Genomic DNA, 22818 nt, shown 5'->3' with positions numbered 1-22818 from the left:
GTGCTTAAGTAGATGTTCTCCAATGCCAAAATGCTATTTTTCAAATAAAGATAAATTTTTAATGTGGAACTCTATCCTATTTGTAGCATGTAATAACTTTCATTTGAGATAATAAAAAGTAAAGAATTCCTTTTGTGCTTGGTGCTTTGATATTACTGTTCATCAATATGCAGACAGACACTTAGATATAATGTAAACATGATTTTTCTTCAAAAACTCCACGGTTTTTAAATAACTTAGAAATATGTTAATGAAATGATATTCCGAGTTCTTTGTTAATGCAGACAATGGGCCCATTGCAATCTAGGCATCCAGCCCCATGACCAATAGCTGTCTGTGGGTTGTTACTAATGAGAGGGGGTAAGGGGACTGGTCCCGATGAGAGATCCAAATTCATGTAATAACAGGTCACCTTGTGTTTTCTCAGAATTCTAATTTAATTCTTTTTAAAGGGCCGTCTTAAATGAAAATGTCTATTTTGACAATTCATGCGTAAAATTGTTTTTAACCCCCTAAAATATCGAAAACCAAAAGAGAATCTAATTTGTGTCTGAAAAGAGCTAATATTTAAGTGTTCTAGGGGCGCCTGGGTGGCGCAGTCGGTTAAGCGTCCGACTTCAGCCAGGTCACGATCTCGCGGTCTGTGAGTTCGAGCCCCGCGTCAGGCTCTGGGCTGATGGCTCGGAGCCTGGAGCCTGTTTCCAATTCTGTGTGTCTCCCTCTCTCTCTGCCCCTCCCCCGTTCATGCTCTGTCTCTCTCTGTCCCAAAAATAAATAAAAAAAACGTTGAAAAAAAAAAAAAAAAAAATTAAGTGTTCTATACTTTCAAAATGCCTTTTGCAAGTATTCTTCCGTTGTCCCGTTACAGCCACCATTTGAGATGCACGTCATTCATTCATTCATTCATGTATCATTCATGCATCATCCCTGCACGTTTTCTCTCATTTATACTATATGTGTCAAGGGTGATTACTTGTCAGTCACTGTCACACCACCCGTGGATATGGCAGCAAATAAAACACAAAACCCTTTGGTCCCTCTTACTAGTGGGGAAAGAGACAATAAACAACAACAAAAATAGGTAAAATATGTATTATTAGGTGTTCTTGAGTGCTAAAGAGAAACATAAAGCCGGCGTGGAGAGAATTTAAGGGGTTGTGGTTTATGATAGGGTGGCTAGGGAAAGTCTTGCTGAGAAGGTTGCATTTGATTTTTTTTTTAATTTTTTTTTTTTTTTTAATTTTTGAGAGAGAGAGAGAGAGAGAGAGAGAGAGAGACAGGCAGACAGACAGAGCATGAGCAGGGGAGGGGCACAGAGAGAGGGAGACACAGAATCTGAAGCAGGCTCCGGGCTCCAAGCTGTCAGCACAGAGCCCCACGTGGGGCTTGAAGTCCTGAACCCGGAGATCATGACCTGAGCCAAAGTCAGATGCTTAACCAACTGAGCCACCCAGGCGCCCCAAGAAGATTGCATTTGAATAAAAGCAAAGGTGGTGGGACATTGAGATGGAAAAATAATCCCAGGCAGAGGGACTAACAAATTCAAAAACCCTGAGGCAGCAGCATGACTGGCGTGCTGCGGGGACAGCAAGGAAGCCAGTGTGGCTGGCACATAGTGAGTCCTTTAAGGGGTGTGGGATGAAGGATGAGGCAGAGAGGGAGCAGGAGACCAGGGGTTACAACTTGTGGACCACTGTACAGGCTGTGGCTTAGGCTCTGATGCGACGGAAGGTTCCGAGTAGAGCAGTGACCAGAGCTGGCTTATGCTGAACAGGATTACTCCGGGCCATGTTAGGAAACCCCCCTGCTGGGGGAGCCGGAAAGAGTCAGAATCAGAGACTAGTTTAGAAACTATTGCAGTTACCTTGGCGTGAGATGATGGAGCTCCTTTAAGCGGGAAGCAATAAAAGATGATGACAAGGAAATGGATGAACTTCTCTGCACGTTGGTTTCCACATTTATCAAGAAGGCAGAGCCACAGCTAGGGGAGTTGGGAGGTGGGCGCAGTGCATGCCAGGGTCAGGCACGTGTTCGACGCCTCACAGATGGTAACTACTTCAGCCTAGGTCGGTTTACCTGGAGAGATTCCTTTCTATTTCCTCCCTGTTCATCAGCTGGTGTGGTTGTGCCTGAAGGTGCTCTTGTAATGCTGGGATTTGAAGCCTAACCTTCCCTGTACACCTTACGTCAACATTTCCCATCTGCTCCATTAAACTAGAACATTCTTTTGGACAGGTACCACACCTTATTCCTCTTACATTACCAGCACCTAACACATAGCTGGGCACACAAGAGACTGTGTAACAAGTTTGACTAGGCCTCCTGTTGAATGACCAAAGGAGAACCTGTAAGGTCAAATGGCAAATAGTTTCCCACTCATCCCTAACACGTATGTGTTATCATTATGCTTTCCTTGTTTATTTTCCATTTAAAATAATATTTAGAGGCGTGCGTGGGTGGCTCAGTCAGTTGAACATCCAACTCCTGATCTTGGCTTGGGTCATGACCTCGGGTCGTGCGATGAATCCCCGCAAAGGCTCTGCACTGAGTGTGGAGTCTGCTTGGGATTCTCTATCCCTCTCCCTTTGCCCCTCCCCCCTCTCTAATAATGATAATAACAACAACAATGTTATCATTATTACTATTATTTAGAGTGATATTAATTTTCTCAGATGTAGGGAGAGAGTGATAGTAAGAGGTCCTAAAAGAGAAAGGGCAGAAAGAACACTAGGTGAGTTTACAGAAAAATCTAGATTCTAAGCCATACCTGCCACTTAGTGAATGCGTGATCCTGAGCAAACCATTTAGCTGCTCTAAAGCCCAGATTTCACATGTGAAAATGGATGATAATTATATTTGTCCTAATTTTCCGTGTGCAGAGAATCAAATGATACCTATAATGCACATTAAAGAGCTTTGCAGCACTTCTAGGACCAAGCCATCGTAGTCCAAAAGTGCTTGTGCATTTGATAGTCATAGTCTGAGGCACACAGTAATACTCCTTTCTGCGTGCAACTGAAGAGTGAAATCCTGGATATTTGACAACTTGTAAGTAGCTCACTTTTATGATATATTTGAAATTATACGCACTCGTATGCTGTGTATTAACTCTTTTACATAGCGATTAAAAATGTAGAATCATGCCATAAAAGCTTAAACCATACTCAAGATTGCAAGCATAATTCTAATGGAGAGTATGTTAACAAGTCCACATTTGCACTTACCTCCCTGTGGAAAGAACTGTGAGTAAATCTCTTTGAAGGTTTCTTCATTAACAACACCACTGGGACATTCCTAAAGAAAGTCATAGAGAAGCAATATGAGCAAAGTGTTCATAAAACTGATTTTTTGCACATTTTGAAACAGAACTCTCTTGCTTTGCTGTGCAAAGCAGCACCAAGGAAGTTAACCACCCATCCATTTTTTTCAGAGGATAAAAGGACACAATAAATTTCTCTTTGTTCCAGTTCTCACAGAATGAAAAAAAATTACAGATGTAAAAATCTTTGCATATTATAAATATTAAAGCTGGTCTGACACATTAAAGAACACACTGCTGCTTTTAAGAACACATATGCTTATTATCAACAAGGTAAGAGAAAATTACATTGTTTTTCCTAGAGCAATGATTGCAAGATGATTTGATATGCTCTTTGTTGGATTTTGGTGCTGTGTTCCTCTGGCAATTTGCTGGACCCACATAATCTGTAGTTCAGGGAGAAAATGGTGTGCTCCATTGGCTCTAAAATGACCCAAGCAGGAATAGTTCCTAATTTCTGTCAACAGTTTGTTCAGGAGTGCAAAATAACATGGATTGTAACAAATGACCTTGAGTGAGACAGGACCTCAAGATATGTTTAATTTCTGGAGAGGAGGGTCTGAAAAGAGGTCTCAATGTAAAGATTTCCCTTTTGTGACCCATGGGTGGAGTTATTCAAGACTGATGGATACTGACCTTGGGAACTCTACTAATGTCAGATCACTGACCTGGTGGGACCAGAGGAAAAGGCTACCCCTCCCAGGGTAGATTAGGCATTTTCTACAAAAGGAACTAAAATCTAAAATATTAGAAGAGATCTGTGTTTGTGCTGAAAATGGGGACTAAATAAAGATCTTAAACAAAGACGAGGGCAAAACTTCTTCTACTCCCTGGAGTTAAAGAATGGTCTGGTCAGGAATCTGATGTGTAGCGACCCCTCGAGCAGCGATCACTGACAATCATGTGATAATCTGACATCACGTCACATGTGGGATGTTAATTGTACATTGAATGTGTGGAAGTGAGAAGCTCTGTCCCATCTTTTTGAGCAGTTTCTCATGGACAGTCCCGTATTATCTGAGCTCCCTTGCTTTTGGACTCATGGTGCTCCTATGCTGCCTGGCTCTCCCCAGGATTCACGGGGGAGCATCAGAGGTGTGCTAACTTCCCTGCCTTTACACGGAATATTCCATGTACTTTAAATTTGACATTGTTCCTGGGATCCTCAAAAATCATCTGATGTGGTTTTAAAGCTTCTCTTAACCCTTAAAATCACTGTCCCCTCATGAATAAACTTGATTTATTAACTTGATCTTTCTTTATTCCAATGAGCCAGTTACAGCTGTAATGTGTTTTACATGAGAAGTTTTCTATTTTCTCTCATTCATTGGTTTGAAAGGTAGGGCCTTTGATATATGAACACAATTTAAAATAATGGTTTCAATGTGAACTTGTGTTTACAGAGCTTGTCAATGCATATTTCTCCCATTTGAACGTTAAAATAAACCTATAACTTAGGTATCTACATTCAATGAAGCAGAACTGGAGGTTCTGTGGTCAAGTTCCCTTTTAATCAGCTAGCCGATAGGGGAGCTGGAATGAGGGCTTGAGATTTTCCTGATTTTCCCACAAGATTTGGGATTAGATGACCCTTCTAAAAATAATCACCCCCAAGGACCTAAGAGGATTTGAGCAAAGAAAAGACAATCAAAAATGAATGAGAAGAGAAGTGAACTATTACAGTTAATTTTATGTGTCAACTTGTCTGGGTCATGATGACCAAGTATTTGGTCAAACATTATTCTGGTTATTTCTGTGAGGGAATTTTGGGTAAGATTTACAGTTAGATCAGCAAACTTTGAGTGAAGCAGATTGTCCTCCATAATCTGGGTGGGCCCCATATAATCAGCTGAAGGCCTAAATAGAAGAAAGTTGGAATGCCTGGGTGGCTCAGCTGGTTGAGCATCCAACTCTTGATTTTGGCTCAGGTCATGATTTCATGGTTCATGAGTTTGAGACCCACATCTGGGGCTCTCTTCTTCTCTCTCTGCTCCTCCCTACTCTTTCTCTCAAAATAAATAAATAAATAAATAAATAAATAACTTAATAGGAAGAAGAAGAAGAAAATCTAATCTCTTCTGAGCAAAAGGGAATCCTTCAGCACACTGCTTTCTGACCTGATTTGCAACTTTGGCTTTTCTAGGTTCTATGGCAGACTGCCTTTGGACTCAAACTACAACTTTTTCCTGAGCCTCCAGCTTGTCTGCCTCCACCATCAGATTCTGAACTGGCTAAACCACCACAATCATGTGGGCCAATTACTTGAAATAAATCTCTTACTGTTGACATACACATCCCTTGCTTCAGCTTCTCTAGAGGATCCCAACTAAGATATAAATGAATGAACAATCAACGGCTACAACTACAAAAGGAAAAAGAAAATGGCGTGTATCTAGCTAATCACTCAAAAGTTTTGATTCAATGACTTTCAGTTGGCAGCAACAGAACCAATTTTAAGAGTAAGCACCTTGCAGTCGGGTCCTCTCACACATGGAACTTGTCTTTTGTTGTCTGTTTAACTCTGAGCCATCTGCTTGGGGTGGTAAGAGAGCAAATAGTTGGCTGTGCCACCAGGTGGCCAACTTGTGGAAGGTCCAGCTAGAAACCTACCTGGGAGGTAGACTCTTGCAAGAGATGAAGATGGAAAGTAAAGGGCCATCTGCCCTCAGCAAACTTGTCAGCTGCCTTTGATCGCTAGATGCATTCGGTAGATATATCTTATAACATGAAATCAAATTTAGAAATTGGCTGTCTCAGATTATTTGTTTTATGTTCCATCACACGAATAAGTCAGATAAAACCCTCTCCGCCCTCTGAAAGCTCTTGGCCAAGTTTTTGGGTGGTCATTCTCACCAGGTGAATTTGTCTTTACCCATCTTGCATTCATTACATTAATTTACATCTTTAACCAATACATATTGTATGCTGATTATTCTCACAGTTCTCAAGGAATTGGGGAAGCAGCAGTATAAACAAGTCAAAGGTCTTGCCTTCATGGGGCCTACATCAAAAAAAAAAAAAAAAAAAGACAAAAGAGATAAAAGGAAATCCACAGAGTCAGGATCTTGTATTTGTTTTAAAGAGTTCTTATGGAAAAGCAATGCATTTTACGACTTTCAGGTGAGAATGATCAACTAACTTCTATAGGGCCCTAGTGATTTACAAAATGTGTAAACGATCTATTCTCTAACTTTTCCCTCATCTCTTTTGTGGAATGGTTTCTGCACAGAAGTAGTATCTCCACCTCTCCATCAAGAATAAATTTGATCAGGCGGTGTATACAACTAAATATATATGATCAACAATGCAGCTATATTAGTAGGTTAACTCTTGTGGCAAACAAGCCCCCAAATATAACAAGTTTAAAAGAATGTGGTGTATTTCTTGATCATCTAACCATCTAACTTGATGGTTCTCTCCAGAATCTTTAAGGGACAGAGACTAATGGAATCTTGGCCATCTTCATGTGGCTTCTAAAATCTGTGATTTTCTCATCCAGAAAGAGAAAACGATCATTGAGGAGTGTCTGTGGGAAGTGTTTATGGACTAGGTCTCTAAGTGCAGAGTGCTACGCATAATTTCCACTCTCATTTTGTTAGAAATCATTTAATGTCTACCCCAAACAACGAGACAAATCTCACGTGCCCATTCACAGATTTGGTGAATGGTTAGCAGTGTTTGTCTCAGAAGCTTATTTGAAAGATGCTCCATGGGGCACCTGGGTGACTCAGTCGGTTAAGCACCTGATTCTTGATTTCACCTCGGGTCATGATCTCACGATTGGTGAGATTGAGCCCCAAATCAGGCTCTGCACTGACAGTGCATAGCCTCCTTGGGATTCTCTCTCTTTCCTCTCTCCCTGCCCCCAACCCCTGCTCTCTCTCAAAATAAATAAATAAACTTTAAAAAATGATTATTCTGTCAAAACGTGCTGTCCACAGAAAAAAATAAGGAAATAAAATAAAAATTGCCCATAATTATACCACTGTAAAGCTATTTTGGTCATTTATCTACATATATATTAATACGCCACACAAATAAAATTGGGACAATACAAGAATATACTTTGAATCTTATTATTTTTTTAACTTAACAAAACATCCGGAACATTTTCCGTGTCATTATTTTTAATGGCTGCGTAATTATGTGTCCACCGAATTTCCCATATTGTTGGATATTGAGGGGATTTTAGCATTGGGGGACTATATAGGAATAATGATGTAATTAATATTTTAGCACATACATCTGATTGCACCTATAGTTCTTTTTTTATGAATAATCCAGAAGGAGAATCATGAGACCAAAAGGTTTAAACCATTTTAAGGCTCTTCATATGAACAGCCATATTGCTTTCCGGAAAGACTGCATCAATATATACCACCACTGCTGGTTTAGGAGAAAGCTTCACATCTAGACAGGCTGCTGACCAGAATCACATGGGGATTTGACATGCTCCAAATCCCACGACAAATAGCAATGATTTGCTTCCCTTGTGAATCTAATCATCATTCTGGAAAATACCAGTGGACATCAGGCATTTATACAGATCCCTCTGAGGGACAAAGGGATGTGTGTGTTTTTTGTGCAGATGAGGATGCATTTTTTTAAATTAATGGTTTTTTTATTATAATTTTTCATTGTTTTTAACGTGTATTTATTTTTGAGAGACAGAGACAGAGCACAGGGCAGCGAGGGGCAGAGAGAGCAAGGGAGACACAGAATTCAAGCAGGCTCCAGGCTCTGGGCTGTCAGCACAGAGCCTGCCGTGGGGCTTGAACTCATGAGCTGTGAGATCATGACCTGAGTCGAAGATGGGACGCTCAACCCACTGAGCCACCCAGGCGCCCCGATGAGGATGCTTTAATGGCAATCTGCTGAACCACATTACTGCAGTCATAACTATGTATCGAGCACATATTCAATGCCTTCTTACATACATTATTTCTTCTAACATTTTCACTAACCCTGAAAGGTGGTGATTAGAGATGAGGAAAGTGAAAGTTGAGAAATAACAGTTAAGTAACTTGTTGGAGTCACAGTTTTACAGACTCATCCATTGGTTAATTCTTTCAACAAATAGTTATTTAGAACATTCTATGCCTCAGGCACTGTTTTAGGCACTGAGGAGTTTAAAAAAGTTCCAGTTTTGCTCTTATAGAATTTAAAGTTCAGTGGAATCAAACTCATACTTCCCTAACCTTTAATTGTGATGTTGTCTTGCCTTCTGGATTATTATCTTTTTTTTTCTACCAGGATTTAAGAAATGGCCTTCTGGTGAGCCATCCATGTAAACAACTTACTTTGGGAAGACGCACAGTGGTTTCTGTTCCCAGAGACCACCTATCATGGTTGTGTTGAAGGCAATACCATGTAAAAGGAAGCCATTCAATCAAAACTGGGGATATTGGTTACAAATATATATATATATATATTCAAAACTGGGGATATTGGTTACAAATATATATATATATATATATATACACACATGTACACACGCACATACACACACATATACACACACACGTATATAGTGAATTACACTTTGTTTGATTTGTGGCAAAGGTTGTGTTTCTCTTTTTTTGAGAAATCATTGCCTTTAGTCCAACAAGGGTCTGTATACCTTCCTCCTCACCATATACAAGTTACTCTAATTATGAATGGCTAGACACTAAAGTGCTCTGGAAAAAGTTCCAGTGTTTAGGACAGGTTAAATGAACTACTTCATCAAGTGTCAAGGAGCTAGAGTTTCCCGGCAGTTTCTGGCTGCCACATTAATCTGCTATGACCAGCGAGATGTTCCTTTATTGCTCCTTAAACCCTTCACTATGATATGATCAGTATGCAATAAATGTAGATTGAGATTTTCTTAGCACATAACTGCCATACATTTGTCAGCTGGTGAAAAGACACTTGCCTTTTGGGGCCTTCCAGATGCATTCCTTGATGATCCATTTCAATTCCTTTGGATAGTGTCCTGATACACGTGAGGGCCCAAATCAGTTGCAAATGTATGATGAATATTTTGCTACTGCTAACGTCAATGCTAATGAAGTAGTGGTTTTGATAACAATTAACATGATGATGATGGTGATGATGATAAGCAAATACGTCCGAGCACTTTCTATGTTCCAAGCATTGTATTAAATGCTTTATGTCGATAGATGCTAGCATACCTCCATTTTTCAGATAAGCAAACACCCTTCAATACAAAGTGACCATTAGAAAATGGCAGATTAGTCTCTTGATCAGAATCCAGAAACGTGAATGTTTAGGCAACTTTAGAGAAAACCCAGTTCAGTGATTTCATTTTATTATTATTTTTTTTAATGTTTATTTATTTTTGAGAGAGAAGGAGAGACAGAGTGTGAGCAGGGGAGGGCCAGAGAGAGAGAGGGAGACACAGAATCCGAGGCAGGCTCCAGGCTCTGAGCTGTCAGCATAGAACCTGACACAAGCCTCCAACTCATGAACCGTGAGATCACGACCTGAGCCAGAGTCAGACGCTTAACCGACTGAGCCACCCAGGCGCCCCTCAATGGCTTCATTTTAAATGTGAGGAGATGAGGCTGAGGTTATAGGAATTGCCTGTTGGCACACGGCGGGCTGCTGGGCCTTCTTGCGTCTGGGTTTCCTGAGGTCTAGGCTCCTGCATGGATTTCAGAAACCCCTTCATGTCCAAACAATAGCTGGCATGTTCTGCCTGGCAGTATTTAGAATAATCTAGTGAAATGCTTGTGCTTCTGGGCTCTGAACTTAAGTATAACTGGATTGAACCCCTATTCTGCCACTGCAAAGCTATATAGCTTCGGATAAATGGTTTAGTCTGTGTCTCATTGCCCTCCCCTCTAATATGGGGATAACGATTGACATCAGTGTGCTGTTAAGAGAATTAATAAGATACTGTATGTTCTGTGATTATCTTAACGCTCTCTTTGTATATTTGCTCATTAAATAGGAGTCGTGAGTATGGTAGTAACAATCTCAAACTTGGTAAGCAGAACTCCATTACACACAGTCAGTGTAGCATCAGTGCAGAGATACCAGAGTTAACTGGTATTCATCAAAGTAGCTGAACCTAGTATAGTTCAGGTCTGACATAATGCAATGAGCCTATAGGGGCTCCTGGGTGGCTCGGTTGGTTAAGCGTCCGACTTCAGCCCAGGTCATGATCTCACAGTTTGTGGGCTCGAGCCCCGCGTCGGGCTCTGTGCTGACAGCTCCGAGCCAGGAGCCTGCTTTGGATTCTGTGTCTCCCTCTATCTCGGCCCCTCACCTGCTTGTGCTCTGCCTCTCAAAACTAAATAAACATTACAAAAATTTAAAAAATGTAATGCAACGAGCTTACAGCAAATATGAGTTATGTTTCCTCCCCTAGCACTATAAATTGAACCAACTCCAATATCATCAGGGTTCACCCTCAAGGGCAGGGAAATACTGCAACTGTAGATGACAGCTGAGAAGAATAAAGGCCATTATATTGGAAATAAATGTTAGTAGAACCCCAGCGAACTTTTATTCATTGATTTAGAGAAAAGTTGCCCCTAGACATACTTAGACGAGTACGTTAGAAATACAGCAGTCCATGAAACATGTTGGGAACGGTGATTTGGAAAGAGATCCATGCATGGATAGGAAATTGCTAAAGGAATTATTTTCTTTTTAAAAATTTAAAAAAAACGTGTATTTATTTTGAGAGGCAGAGTACGAGCAGGGGAGGGGCAGAGAGAGAGGAAGACACAGAATCTGAAGCAGGCTCCAGGCTCCCAGCTGTCAGCACAGAGCCCGACATGGGGCTTTAACTCACTGACTGTGAGATCATGACCTGAGCCGAAGTCAAATGCTTAACCGACTGAGCCACCCAGGCGCCCCTAAGCATCCATATGTTTCATCAACTCTCACAACTACTTCTGCTGCTAAGTAGAGTATAGTTGGTGGCGGCTGTGAGGTGCTTCCACTGAAAATCCTCAGTTTCTACCAACAGAAATGTCATGGCATCCTTGTTTTTTCCGACAGCTGTTCTTTCAGTTATTCTCCAGAGGAAGTCGACTGACACCAGTTTGAGAAGTAGCATCGGCAGACTGTGGACAGAATTACACAAACAGAACACAAAGGCTGGACACCGGACACTCAGATCAGAGCAAAGAAAGAGGAGGGCTCGTATCACTACCCAAATCAGGTGAGTCTCCATCCATTCATTCCTCTGGTAAGGAGAGCTGGCAGTTAAGTTGGCACTTCTTAGAGGAAGTTACCTTCTTAAGCAGTACACTTCCTGTTACCACACTTAACGTGACTGTGTGTAAGGTCAGAAGCAGAGACCAGCAAGCATCGGGACGCATAGAAGGATTCGGGGCGACAACTCAGGAGATACACAGAAAGGGAACAGCTGAAGCAGGTAAGGCAAGGCGGACAGGATTTCATGTGTGGTAGACTCCAGGGCGATTGATCAACAAGTTCTTCCTGCTTCGGAACATGTGGAAAGATTGCATTTGATGGGCCCCTAATGGTTGGGTGGGACCACATGACACATTCTGTCCAATGAATGGAAAGGAGAAGTGACACTGTGATATTGTAATTTATAATAAGAAATATATATTTGGTCTTTGTCCCTGGCACAGAGCTGCTAAAACCATTGGATTTTCCTAGGTTGAGAGAGATAAAAGTCTCTCCTGTTATGTTAATGAGGTGACTTCTGGACCCCACCTGACAATGGGGGCTGGTTGCCCTGGGAGCCAGCCATATGATTAGAAGGTTGGAACTTTCACTTCCACATGTCTGACATCTGGGGAAGGAAGAGGGGCTAAAGGTTGGGTATAATCACCAATGACCAATGATTTTTTCAATTGTGCCTATGTAACGAAGCCTCCATAAAACCCCCAAAGGACAAAGATCAGAGAACTGGGTTAGTGAGCATATGGAGATTTGGGGAGAGTGGCATGCTTGGAGCTGGCATGGAAACTGTCCTATGCATCTCTTCTGCCTGGCTGTTCGAATTAAGTTGGATTGTAGAACACCAAGATGGTGTTGGAGAATTGCCTGGTAGTGTGGGGAGTCTCCCATAGGGGAATTCCTGATCAATTCCTGATCACATCAGAATTGTGATCAGACCATTTTAGACACATCACTTTTGGGAAACAGCGTATAATTGCAGATGCCAGACGTGCCAGAGCTCTCTTTTCTTTCTGCCTTGGCAATCATGTGCAAGATGGTGGCTGCTCCATTAACAAAAGTCCTTAAAGGACATCTATGAGCAAAATACCCTTGCTGAGCAGAGATGAACATGGAGAATGAATGAGAAGTACATCTTTTAACATTTGTAGTCACTGCGATTCTGTTACTAAATAATATTCTGACTGATACACGAGGAGAGGACAGAAAAGTCATTCTTCCCTTTTCCATAATAGCTAAATAATTTTATTGGTTACATGGTGAGGAGGTATTTGAAATTTATCTGAGAACTTACGTGTATATACTTGTTTATACCTAAGTGAATTTAATAATAAACTATGAAGTTTTTATTTTGAGTATGAATCCAACAGTTTACTAATTATTTGCTATTTTACAAAGTCATAATTTAAAACTACTTTCAAATGACCACTATGTTTACCACATGGACTCTATTAGAGTTAAGATTCTGGTGCCTGCAGTGCTCCCAAATCAGATAAGAAGACTCCTTACAGAGGATGCTTTAACAAGTGTATTTTTGTCCAGCTGTGTTCTATGCTACAGATATATCATAACATTTGGGAATGATATACTAGCTTTTTATTTTCTTCATTTTCAAGATGTGAACATCTCAAGCTGAGTTATAGCATAATTGTTTCATAGCCAAGAAAACTGTTTATCCTTTGAGATTTTCTTTCGGATTTCCCATTGATTAGTTGACTAAACTGTTGAAAGAAAACACCACACCACCTCCCGTAGGGATTACTTTCACAAGACAGAATGAACTCACTGATACAATAAGTATGAAGGATGGAACATTTCATTTTCAGCGATCGGCAATAGGAAAGCATGACTCTTTACATATTATTGTGCCCTGTTTAATTCCTAATCCAAATGGGAAAGCATACGTTCTTTTAAATTAAATTCCACTCCCGGGGCGTCTGAGTGGCTCAGTCAAGCATCCAACTTCGTCTCAGGTCATGATCTCATGGTTCGTGGGTTCAAGCCCACGGTGTTGGGTTTTGTGCTTACAGCTCAGAGCCTGGAGCCTGCTTTGGATTCTGTGTCTCCTCTCTCTCTGCTCCTCCCCTGCCAGTCTTTCTCTCTCTCTCTCTCTCTCTCTCTCTCTTTCTCGAAAATTAATAAACCTTAAAAAAATTAAAAAAATTAAATTTCACTCCCCACTTCCCTCATTAGGAATGGGGTTGCTCTGAAAAGTCATTCTCTGAGTAGCATGACAATTTAAACATGCCCTGGCATTTCACAATGATAGGGGAATTTCAAAATTTAAATGGTGTTATGTCATGACTTGTACTGTTGGTAGCCCCAGATTCTATATGTGGAATTCTCTGTTCCCCTGAGACTTGGTAAATACCCTGGAGGCAAGGATTGATCTTTATACAACCCAGCAATGTTTAGAACAGAGAATATTAAAAATGTTTACCTGGAATGGATAAACACTCAACCAGCTCCTAGTTTTTTTCTTTAAGTAGGCTCTATGCCCAAAGTAGGGCTTAAACTCATGACCCAAAGATCAGGAATCCCATGCTCTACTGACTCATCCTGCTAGCTGCCCCTCAACTAGCTCTTAGCTTTTAAGAAATTAGAAAATAAATTTGCTCTGGGAGTTTCCTTGAAAAACTTGAGTGCAAATTTTTGGAACCCCATGCACTCCCCAACATTTTGTCCCCTGTAATTTGCCTGTTCTTCTGTATCCGGTTTGCTGAGGAACACTTTTGATGTCTTGTGCTGTGTTACGCGAAGTCATCTCTTTCTTTTATACACACATCCGTCTGTAACCACCACTATGGACAATTAAATGGTTACGAAGAATTTTTGAGATCAAAATCTTGTTTCCACTGCCCAACCCTCATTACTGCTTATCATAAACATGTTCACAGAAATTAAGAGGAGACCACTAGGGTCAGGGAAAAAAAAACACCAAACTTATTTCAACAAGAATTGTAAAATCCTTACCGTAGTCAACCATCGGGCTGCAAAAAGCTCACTTAAAATAATAGGTTGGCCCTTCAGTTGATAAAAGTTGATCACTAAGAACTAGCACTGGTTTTAAATTTCTGTTCTAGTGTCATTTATTTTCTCCCAATCGAAGTTTCCTCACCTGTAAAATGACCTCTAAGAAATACTGACATCACATGTAAAAAAACAACTGAAAATTAAAATAGACACTGTATAAAAAAAGAAAAAAAACATTAGGATACAACCAACATGATGGGTATATTTTGCTGCTTTCAAAATTTGCATTAAGAACCTTCTGTAGTCTCCGAATACACTCTTTGGGTTAAATATAAATTTCATATCAGAAAAAAAAAAAAGGTGGAGAAAGACTTCTCTCCATAATGCTGGAAAAGAGATAAGTGCTGGGTGAGAGCAAAGATTCAATTCAGGGGATGACTGGGTGGCTTAGTCAGTTAAGCGTCCGACTTCTGCTCAGGTCATGATCTTGTGGTTCACGAGTTCAAGCCCCGTGTTGGGCTCTGTGCTGACAGCTCAGAACCTGGAGCCTGCTTCAGATTCTGTGTCTTCCTCTTTCTCTGCCCTTCCCTTGCTCACGCTGAGTCTCTCTCTCTCTCTCTCTCTCTCAGAAATAAAAAAAAAAATATATATATATATATATATAAAAAAAGAGATTCAATTCAGCTACTTGAGCATAAGGATATAGGTACATTCTGAGCCCAGTGATGTTCCAGTCATCCAGGGTGAAGGAGAAATCCCAGGCACAAGGCAAATTTTCTCCACACCTCAAACTCTCTTCTCTAAGTATAAGGAAGAGGGAAAAGACAGATTTACAGTTTAAAACAAAACAAAACAAAACAAAAAACCCAAACAAACAAACAAAACAGCTCAAGTTCCAATTCTGCTAACAAAGATTTCACTGAAATATCCCAGGCTCTAAGTCTCAGTCAATGAAATGTAGAAAGTAATAGAATCTTATAGTGAGGAAATGATAACTCATTGGCATTGTGTATATAAAGATCCTAGCACTACTCTAGAAACTGCAAATATTGGTATCTTTTAACATTCCCGAAGTCACTTATGCTCATTTTGCAAAAATTAAGTTGCCCAAATTTTGCAAGAAAAGCCTTTCTGGGATCAGGCCCAAGTTTTAAACGTTTATTAGAATGCATGAAGTTATTTGATTTAGGAGTCTTCAGAAAAGGATTTCCTCAATTACATGCAAAGAGAGAGTTCCTTTGGGCAAGGCTCATTTTGTCAATTCTGACACAGTTAAGTTCTGCAGGTATCTAAAACCATTGTGGGGGAGGAGATGACAGTGCATGGGGAGAAGTCCTGAGTATTAGTTTTCTATTGCTGTATGAAAATTTCCAGAAACTTAGTGACTTAAAACAACACATGTTTATGATCTCAGTTGTGTGGGACAAGAGTCTGTCGTGGCTCAGCTGTGTTCTTTACTCAGGGTCTCATGCTCCACATGTCGGCTGCCTGGTTCTCCTCTGGGCCTTGCGGGGGGGTCCTCTCAGCCCATACAGATTGTTGGCAGAATTCTGTTTCTTCGGGTTGTAGGACTGAGGTCCCCTTTATCTTGTGAGCTATTCGCTGGGTGACTTGCTTGGCTTCTTTCTCCTGAGTTCAAATTTCCCTTATCTTTGAAAGGGGCTCATGTGAATAGATCAGACCCACAAGGATCATCTCTGTATCTTAAGTTCAACTGATAGGGGATCTTAATTACACCTGTAAAATCTCTTCAGGGCAATAACTTGCTTAGTGTTTAGTTGAATAACCAGGAGACAGGTATCATGAGCAGGGCCATCTTTAGAGGTCTGCCAACCACAGTCTGCTTCTTGTCAATGTGGTTTCACAGCAGTTTCTGCCTAACAGTCTTTTCTACAGGAGAACTCACTACTTGGAACCCTGGTTTGACAACACTGGAAAGGAATCTACCCTGTGTAGGCTGTATTTAGCAGTGTAGAGGACCAGCAGTGACTGCAAAATTGAATATTCTTTTTATGAATGTTGTGAATAACATTCCATCTGCTGAGGGGGTGCCCTGCCCTTATTTATTTCTGCTCTGTATCACCAAGGTCATTATGCAGATTTTATGAATTGATTAGATCACTTTCAAATTGGCATGACATCAGCCTAATGATATTGAAAAAAGAAACACAACTGAATAAAAGAAAATTCTACTTAAAAGAAATGTGCAATGTTTCAACTGGAAAGAATAAAAAACTAAGATGGTGACATACATGTAAACATAGAGACGGATATGTATGGTTGTAAGAGGATGGATTTTCTGGAGCTTTGCAACAGTCTTAGTCTCATTGTCCTCACCTACCAAATTGGCTAGATTCTGGCTCTTTGATGATTTCATAATGCCTATCATCTCTTGACTTCCTTTGTGAGATCACACATTTTCCTCATTGTGTAAACCATTTTGCTGTATTGGTTTGCAGTTACTTGTCAAAAACAAGCTAACATAAGTAATGACACTGTTGTCATTTTATTATATCTGTTTACAGAATGGGAAAATGAAAATGAAAATGCACTTTATTGTTGGCTGGCAAATTTGGTAGAAGTTCGACGGGACAAAGAAGTGTAATCTAGAGATTGCATAGACGTGTGTGTATGTGTGCATGTGCTGTTGATTAGATTTGTCTAGTCTAGATTTTAGAAAAACCTGTTTTAAGATATATTCAGCTTTGAGACACTGCCGAGTTTGCAAGATGAACAAAAGCAGCCTTTCACAATCACCCTCGGTCTGCTGGGCACTGAGCCAGGTTGTATAGTAGATGTGTGTTCTCATTAAGTCCTCATAACAACTAAAGGAAGTAGACATTTTCTTACATGGTCTGAAAGAAATGAGTTCAGAGAGGTTTAAGCAACTTCCATAAGGTTAGGCAGATATTCAGCCCTGGGACTGGGATTTGAACTGGTGTTTGACTATAAAGCCTTTGTATCTTACTAAGCTGCCTCTGTGAAAGGCAAGTGTAATGATAGAAAAGAAAAATAAACTCATGGGGAACTTTTATCCATATTTTTCAAATCTATTTATTCGCACTCAAAAAAGAAACATAATCAATCATTTATTCAACAAATATTCCTAAAGTAGCCGGTATAGTCTCCACCCATTTGGAGCTTACCGTCTATGGAGAAGTAAGGCATTATGCAAATATTCACCCAAATAAGTGTCATATTAAAACCCACGAGGGCAAAACAGCATGAAAAATCAAACTACTTTTCATGAATTAATTCAAATGTCACAGGTGAGGAGACACAGGATAGCCATTCTATTTGATTTCCTGAGCAAGGTATAGCACACGGTCAATCCCAGCTTTAAACATATTTTATCGTATATTTCTTTACCTCTACTTTCTTATTACTAATTCCAAGAAAGGAAATTTTTGTCCTTCTCTCAGGTATTTGCATCTTAGCAAGCTACAGGTTCCAGGAGCAGCCCTGAGTCTCTGAAGCTTGGCTACAAGTCAGAGGAATATTTACTCTGTGTAATTAAATTCTGTTTGCTGCAAATACATAAGAAGTTTTACCCTTCTTTGCCTCTTGTGATTCTTCAGAGGTTCTTCTCTAAAGGGGACAATTAGAAAGGGTCACTGCCTGGGAGGACAGCCCTGCCACGACCTGCAATGCTTCTAGGCTCCCTGTTGTGGGCGAAGTGGCCCAGAAGGAGACCTGGGTGCTGGTTACTGTGGGGCAGCTGCCCAGAGTGTTTCAAAGGGGTCTCCGGAGCTCAGATGATGTGCCATTCAGTCAGTGGGTTTCAAAGGTTCTGCATGTTTTATTACAATATGGAAACACAAGGGGGCAGCAGTGTCTTCCATGATAGCTGGAAACCTGATTTCTAGTTCATGCTCTGAGAGTTCTTCCCCTAAACTTGGTGCAAGTCTGGATAGATTTCTTTCCAGAAAGCTATTTGCCCTTTATGAAAGGTGACTGTGAGCTCCTGTTCCAAAATTAGGAATATATATATAAACATTAACTCTTTCAGGGAAAGGGGCCTAGAGACTATTAATCTCCTCCATTCTGGATATTACAGTTGGAATAAAATTGCAATCTCTTTTTTGGAAGTTGAGTCACCCTTAATTTTAGTCATCAAAGATCTGTAGGTTGTAGGTCTAAGGAAGCAAATAAATAAGCAAGACAACAAAAATTCCAAGTCTGAAATTCGAATAAATTTGCTGTTAAGTGCATGTGGGTTCTGAGGTCAGACTGCTTGGGTTTGCTTGGCTATATTACTGGGGAAAGTTTTAAATCTTTACAACAGAAATAATGATGATACCTATCTTGGGATTATTATGAGTTTTGAATAAAGATAACCCATATACAATGTTTAGTGCAATAGCTGGCATTAATTCTGATGAGCATGATTTCTGTAATGGTGGGGTGATCACTATGAACCTGTTCAGATTTGTTATTTTTTCCCTTAATGGAGAATATTGTATTTATCCTTATCAGATGCCTTCTGTTTATTTACTCTCAGAGGGTTTTTATAATCTTAAACCCATCTTCCTTTTTCTTAGTTTTTTATTGTTCTAAATTGTAACCGTTGGAATTTGATAGCCCCTGGCTTAAAATCTACTCAAATCACTACTTTGGGGACTAAGAAGAGGTTGCTTAACTTCTGCAAGCCTGAGTTTTCCCATCATTCATTTATTCATCAAATATTTTTGGAAATACATGTCAGAGAGTGTAGTAAGTGTTGGGGATAAAACAATCACCAGGACAGATGAAGCTCTCTGGGGTGTTTGGAATCCATCAGAGAAGGCATGCATAAATCAAGGAGCTGCACAGATAATCACTTAGCTAGGGTAGTGATGAGGTTTCCAGAGGAAGTGTGGGAGACAAATCTAATCCAGGAAGGGTTACAGGGAAGACCTCCCTGAGGACGTCAGGCGTAAGTGACTTTTAAGCAGAGACCTGAAGGATGAGAAGGAGTTAGCAAGAGCTGGGGGAGAGATCAAGGGCATGTGCAAAACCGGGCGAAACTTCAAGGACTGAAGAGATGGCAAATGTCCGGGAGTGATAGTCTCAGAGCCAGTTAGTTAATCCCAGGCCTGCTAGATATGTTAAGAATCGAGTTCTTTACCATTCATGTAATAGAGGTAATATACTGTTTTATAGGCATCTGGAGAGAATTAAGTGGTCCTTTTTGCAAAGTCCCCAGCAAAAGGGCAAGTCACATTCTACACAATCAATATTGCTCTGTTTTCTTTTTGTCCTACCAGAGCTGAATTCTAACTCTGGTGTGGTATTTCTACAATGCATCATTCTTTAACATCTATTCTGTACCAGGCTTTCTGCTATAAACTGAACAAACAGGAAAGAAAAACCAGATATGGTCTTGTCCTGGTGGAGGTTTTCCACTGATCAGCTACTATGTTCTTTGTGTGTGGGTAGATTTATTTCACCTGAACAAGAGTTTCAGCATAGCTGAGGATTAAAGTCTCTTGCTCCCATCTCCAAAAACTGGAAAAAAAAAAAAAAAAAAAAAAAAAAGAAAAGAAACAAACACAGAATAAACTCACATTGCATAGATTACAATGTAAATAATTGAGGATTATTACTTTGTAAGTAGGAGTTACTTCTGCATCTTTCTTTGCTTTTGACAATAATTAATAATAATGATGATGATAATGTCTACAATTCATACTTGTACATGGAATGCTGATTAGGGTGGATCTTGATACTATTATAAGTGCTAATGAGGTTGCAATAGTACTATTTTAGGAGCTAATATCCTTCTAATTTTTTTAACTTTATTTATTTATTTTGAAAGAGAGAGAGAGTGTGTGAGCAGTGGATGGACAGAGTGAGAGAGAGGGAGAGAGAGAGGGAGAGAGAGAGAGAGAGAGAGAGAGAGAGAGAATCCCAACCAGGCTCCATGCTGTCGGCGCAGAGACAAACCTGGGGCTCGAACTCACAAACTGTGAGATCATGACCTAAGCCGAAACCAAGAGTTGGACGCTTAACCAACTGAGCCACCCAGGCGCCTGGGACCTAGCATCCTTGTAGAGGGCTGGAAGTCTAGCACCCTATTAGATGTAGCTATATGGATACATTTACCTCAATGACTGAAATAGTCTAACTCTTATTGTATTTAATTTAATATATTCTTACATATTCCTTTATTTATTTAACATAGAAGAATCTTGACTTTTCAAATGTGTTCCAGATGTAGAAAAGAATCACCAAATCATAAAAACGACCACTTTTACTCTTCATTTACATCTATACCCATTTCATTTTTAGAGCTCATCGCTATTTAAGATATTCATTTTGCAAGTATGGTGAAGGCATTATTTCAATCAGTAAGACTTCCTTTTCAAAACCCATGTTATATAAGTTTGTGATAACAATTTCTATTCTCTCTAGCAAGACATAAAGCTACAGGTTTTATATTCCTGACACATAATGAAATGAAAACGATACATGTTTTCTTTAGTATCTTAACAGATATTTTCATTTTCTTGCTCATCAGCTGTTAACCTTACTGCTTCCCAAAGAGAGATTAGTGTTTGGACTTAAATTATGAGGGCTTTCCCACACGTCTTCTCTATTTCGTTTTTGCTGGTGGTGTTGTTGTTGCTATTTTTGTCGGGAGATGAGAAGTCTGGGGGGTTTGTTTTCTATATAACCTCTCAAAATAATCCAAACAGTCTTGCTTCTTCATAACCTAACATACCTAGTAAGATAAAGAATATTTCCTCTGGTAGTTGCAATGCACTATTGAAAAAGAACAATTTTCCCCACAGACAATTGGAACAACTATATTTTACCTATTTTTTTGAATTATACTTTCATTCTCACAACTAGTATCGTCCTTCTTTAAGAACTACTTCCTTGATTGTACCATCAGAAGATGATTTGTCACATCTTTCCTTAAGTGTTTGATTTTTGCATTTTTCCATTTTATGTCTGTGTCAGGCACTATAAGCAAACTCATCCAGCTCATCACTTCAGAATAAAATATGAACCAAATGTTATTGTAGAATACAAATTAATCACCAAGAGCACAGTTATTACCTATATTATGATTTCTCCATTTTGTGACTATTATATGCTGGAAGCCGAGCTCTGCAACCAGCCTGACGGCAGGGCCCGGGCGGTGGATGGATCTGGACTGCATGGTGGCCAAACGACAGTGAAGCTTCTTGTACTCCTGCTTTGATGTAATTTGGCCTTTGCATTGGTCAGGGCAGCTCCCCTACCAATGAAAGTACCTGGGGATTTGTTGGTTGGGGAATTGCCCACGACAGGCCCCCGGGAAAAGAACCACTGGGGAACGAAAGAAGATTCTGCAGGGAAATTATGCAGCCCTACATCTAGCCCTTGCCACCCCCTATGAAGACCCCTCTACCTAACGGAAGGATAGCCCCATATATTTCCCAGCCAAGGAGGGGACGAATGGGTTCAAAATCTCCATTCCGGCAACAAAGGAATGTATCTATGGATACAAGTTACTCCAACCCCTAGGCCCACTTGGTCCCCAGGAGCCATTCCAGATGATAACTGGACCTGGTGGGTTAAGGTACAGAATGGTTCATTAGTTCCTAGGTATACATTGTCTCTCTGGGAGTGCATAAGGTGTGGGTTCCCAGGGCCCTCTTGGCTCCCTCCTGGCACCCCAGACCAAAGTGAATACTTTTGTTCTTTGTACCACAAATGGCTCAAAGGAACAATTAAGAAGTCATGTCCCTGTAAACGTTCCACTTGAGGTGTAGAAAGCTAGATGACCTTTCAGGAAAACAGCAAAGCAAATGCTTTATAGACTGTACATAAGCGTAGATACATAATGAAAGTAGTATGAAGAAATTAATCAATAAGCAAAGGGCAGGAGGCAACGTTACAAGAAAATAATCATGATTTCCCTTAATGGGTGATTACACAAAGGAACATTTTTAGAATTAGGTAATGCAGAGAAACACAGATGATGCACGCTACAAGCAAATTGCTAACAAATATAATGCCACATTTGCCACAATAAAGCGGCCAGTTCAACCCACTGCTGTTGTCTGTGCCCATTTGTTATTTTCGCCGTCGCCGTTCATCCTTCAGGAACCCCTGGACCTGCTGGGGCTGGGCCTCGGCAATTATAGACTAGTTTTGAATAAATGGAGGCGTTATTCTTTAAGCTCAGAATGCGGTCAAAGAAATAGACTTTCTTTGGTGGGGGATGTGGGGGGAAGTGGGTTATGGGAAAAAGATGGAAAAATGAATTAGTGGTGTTTTTGACAAACTGAAGTTTGAAATGTCTGGTGGACATCTAGGGGAAGATGGAGAGTCAATAATCAGGAATGAGTCTGGAGCTCAGGAAAGAGGTCTCAGCTTCTATCTATGGA

The 22818-nt window shown here is 40.3% G+C and overlaps 1 protein-coding gene across 2 annotated transcripts in view; it reads right to left on the bottom strand.

Annotated features, from left to right (window-relative positions):
• The window catches only part of KCNIP4 (potassium voltage-gated channel interacting protein 4), a 224710-nt gene that overhangs the window by 30302 nt on the left and 171590 nt on the right, over positions 1-22818 (bottom strand). Inside the window, exons 2-3 of one of the 2 annotated variants that reach the window (XM_042934053.1) lie at positions 9719-9742; positions 3225-3294 (exon numbers count right to left, since the gene is read on the bottom strand). In XM_042934053.1, the coding sequence (XP_042789987.1) occupies positions 3225-3294; positions 9719-9742 (94 nt within the window). The remainder of the gene's footprint in view (positions 1-3224; positions 3295-9718; positions 9743-22818) is intronic. The other variant, XM_042934052.1, reaches the window with a different exon arrangement.

This window comes from Panthera leo, chromosome B1 (assembly GCF_018350215.1).
Source record: "Panthera leo isolate Ple1 chromosome B1, P.leo_Ple1_pat1.1, whole genome shotgun sequence".
Lineage (NCBI taxonomy): Eukaryota > Metazoa > Chordata > Mammalia > Carnivora > Felidae > Panthera > Panthera leo.
This window is presented reverse-complemented; position numbering and strand designations above follow the sequence as displayed.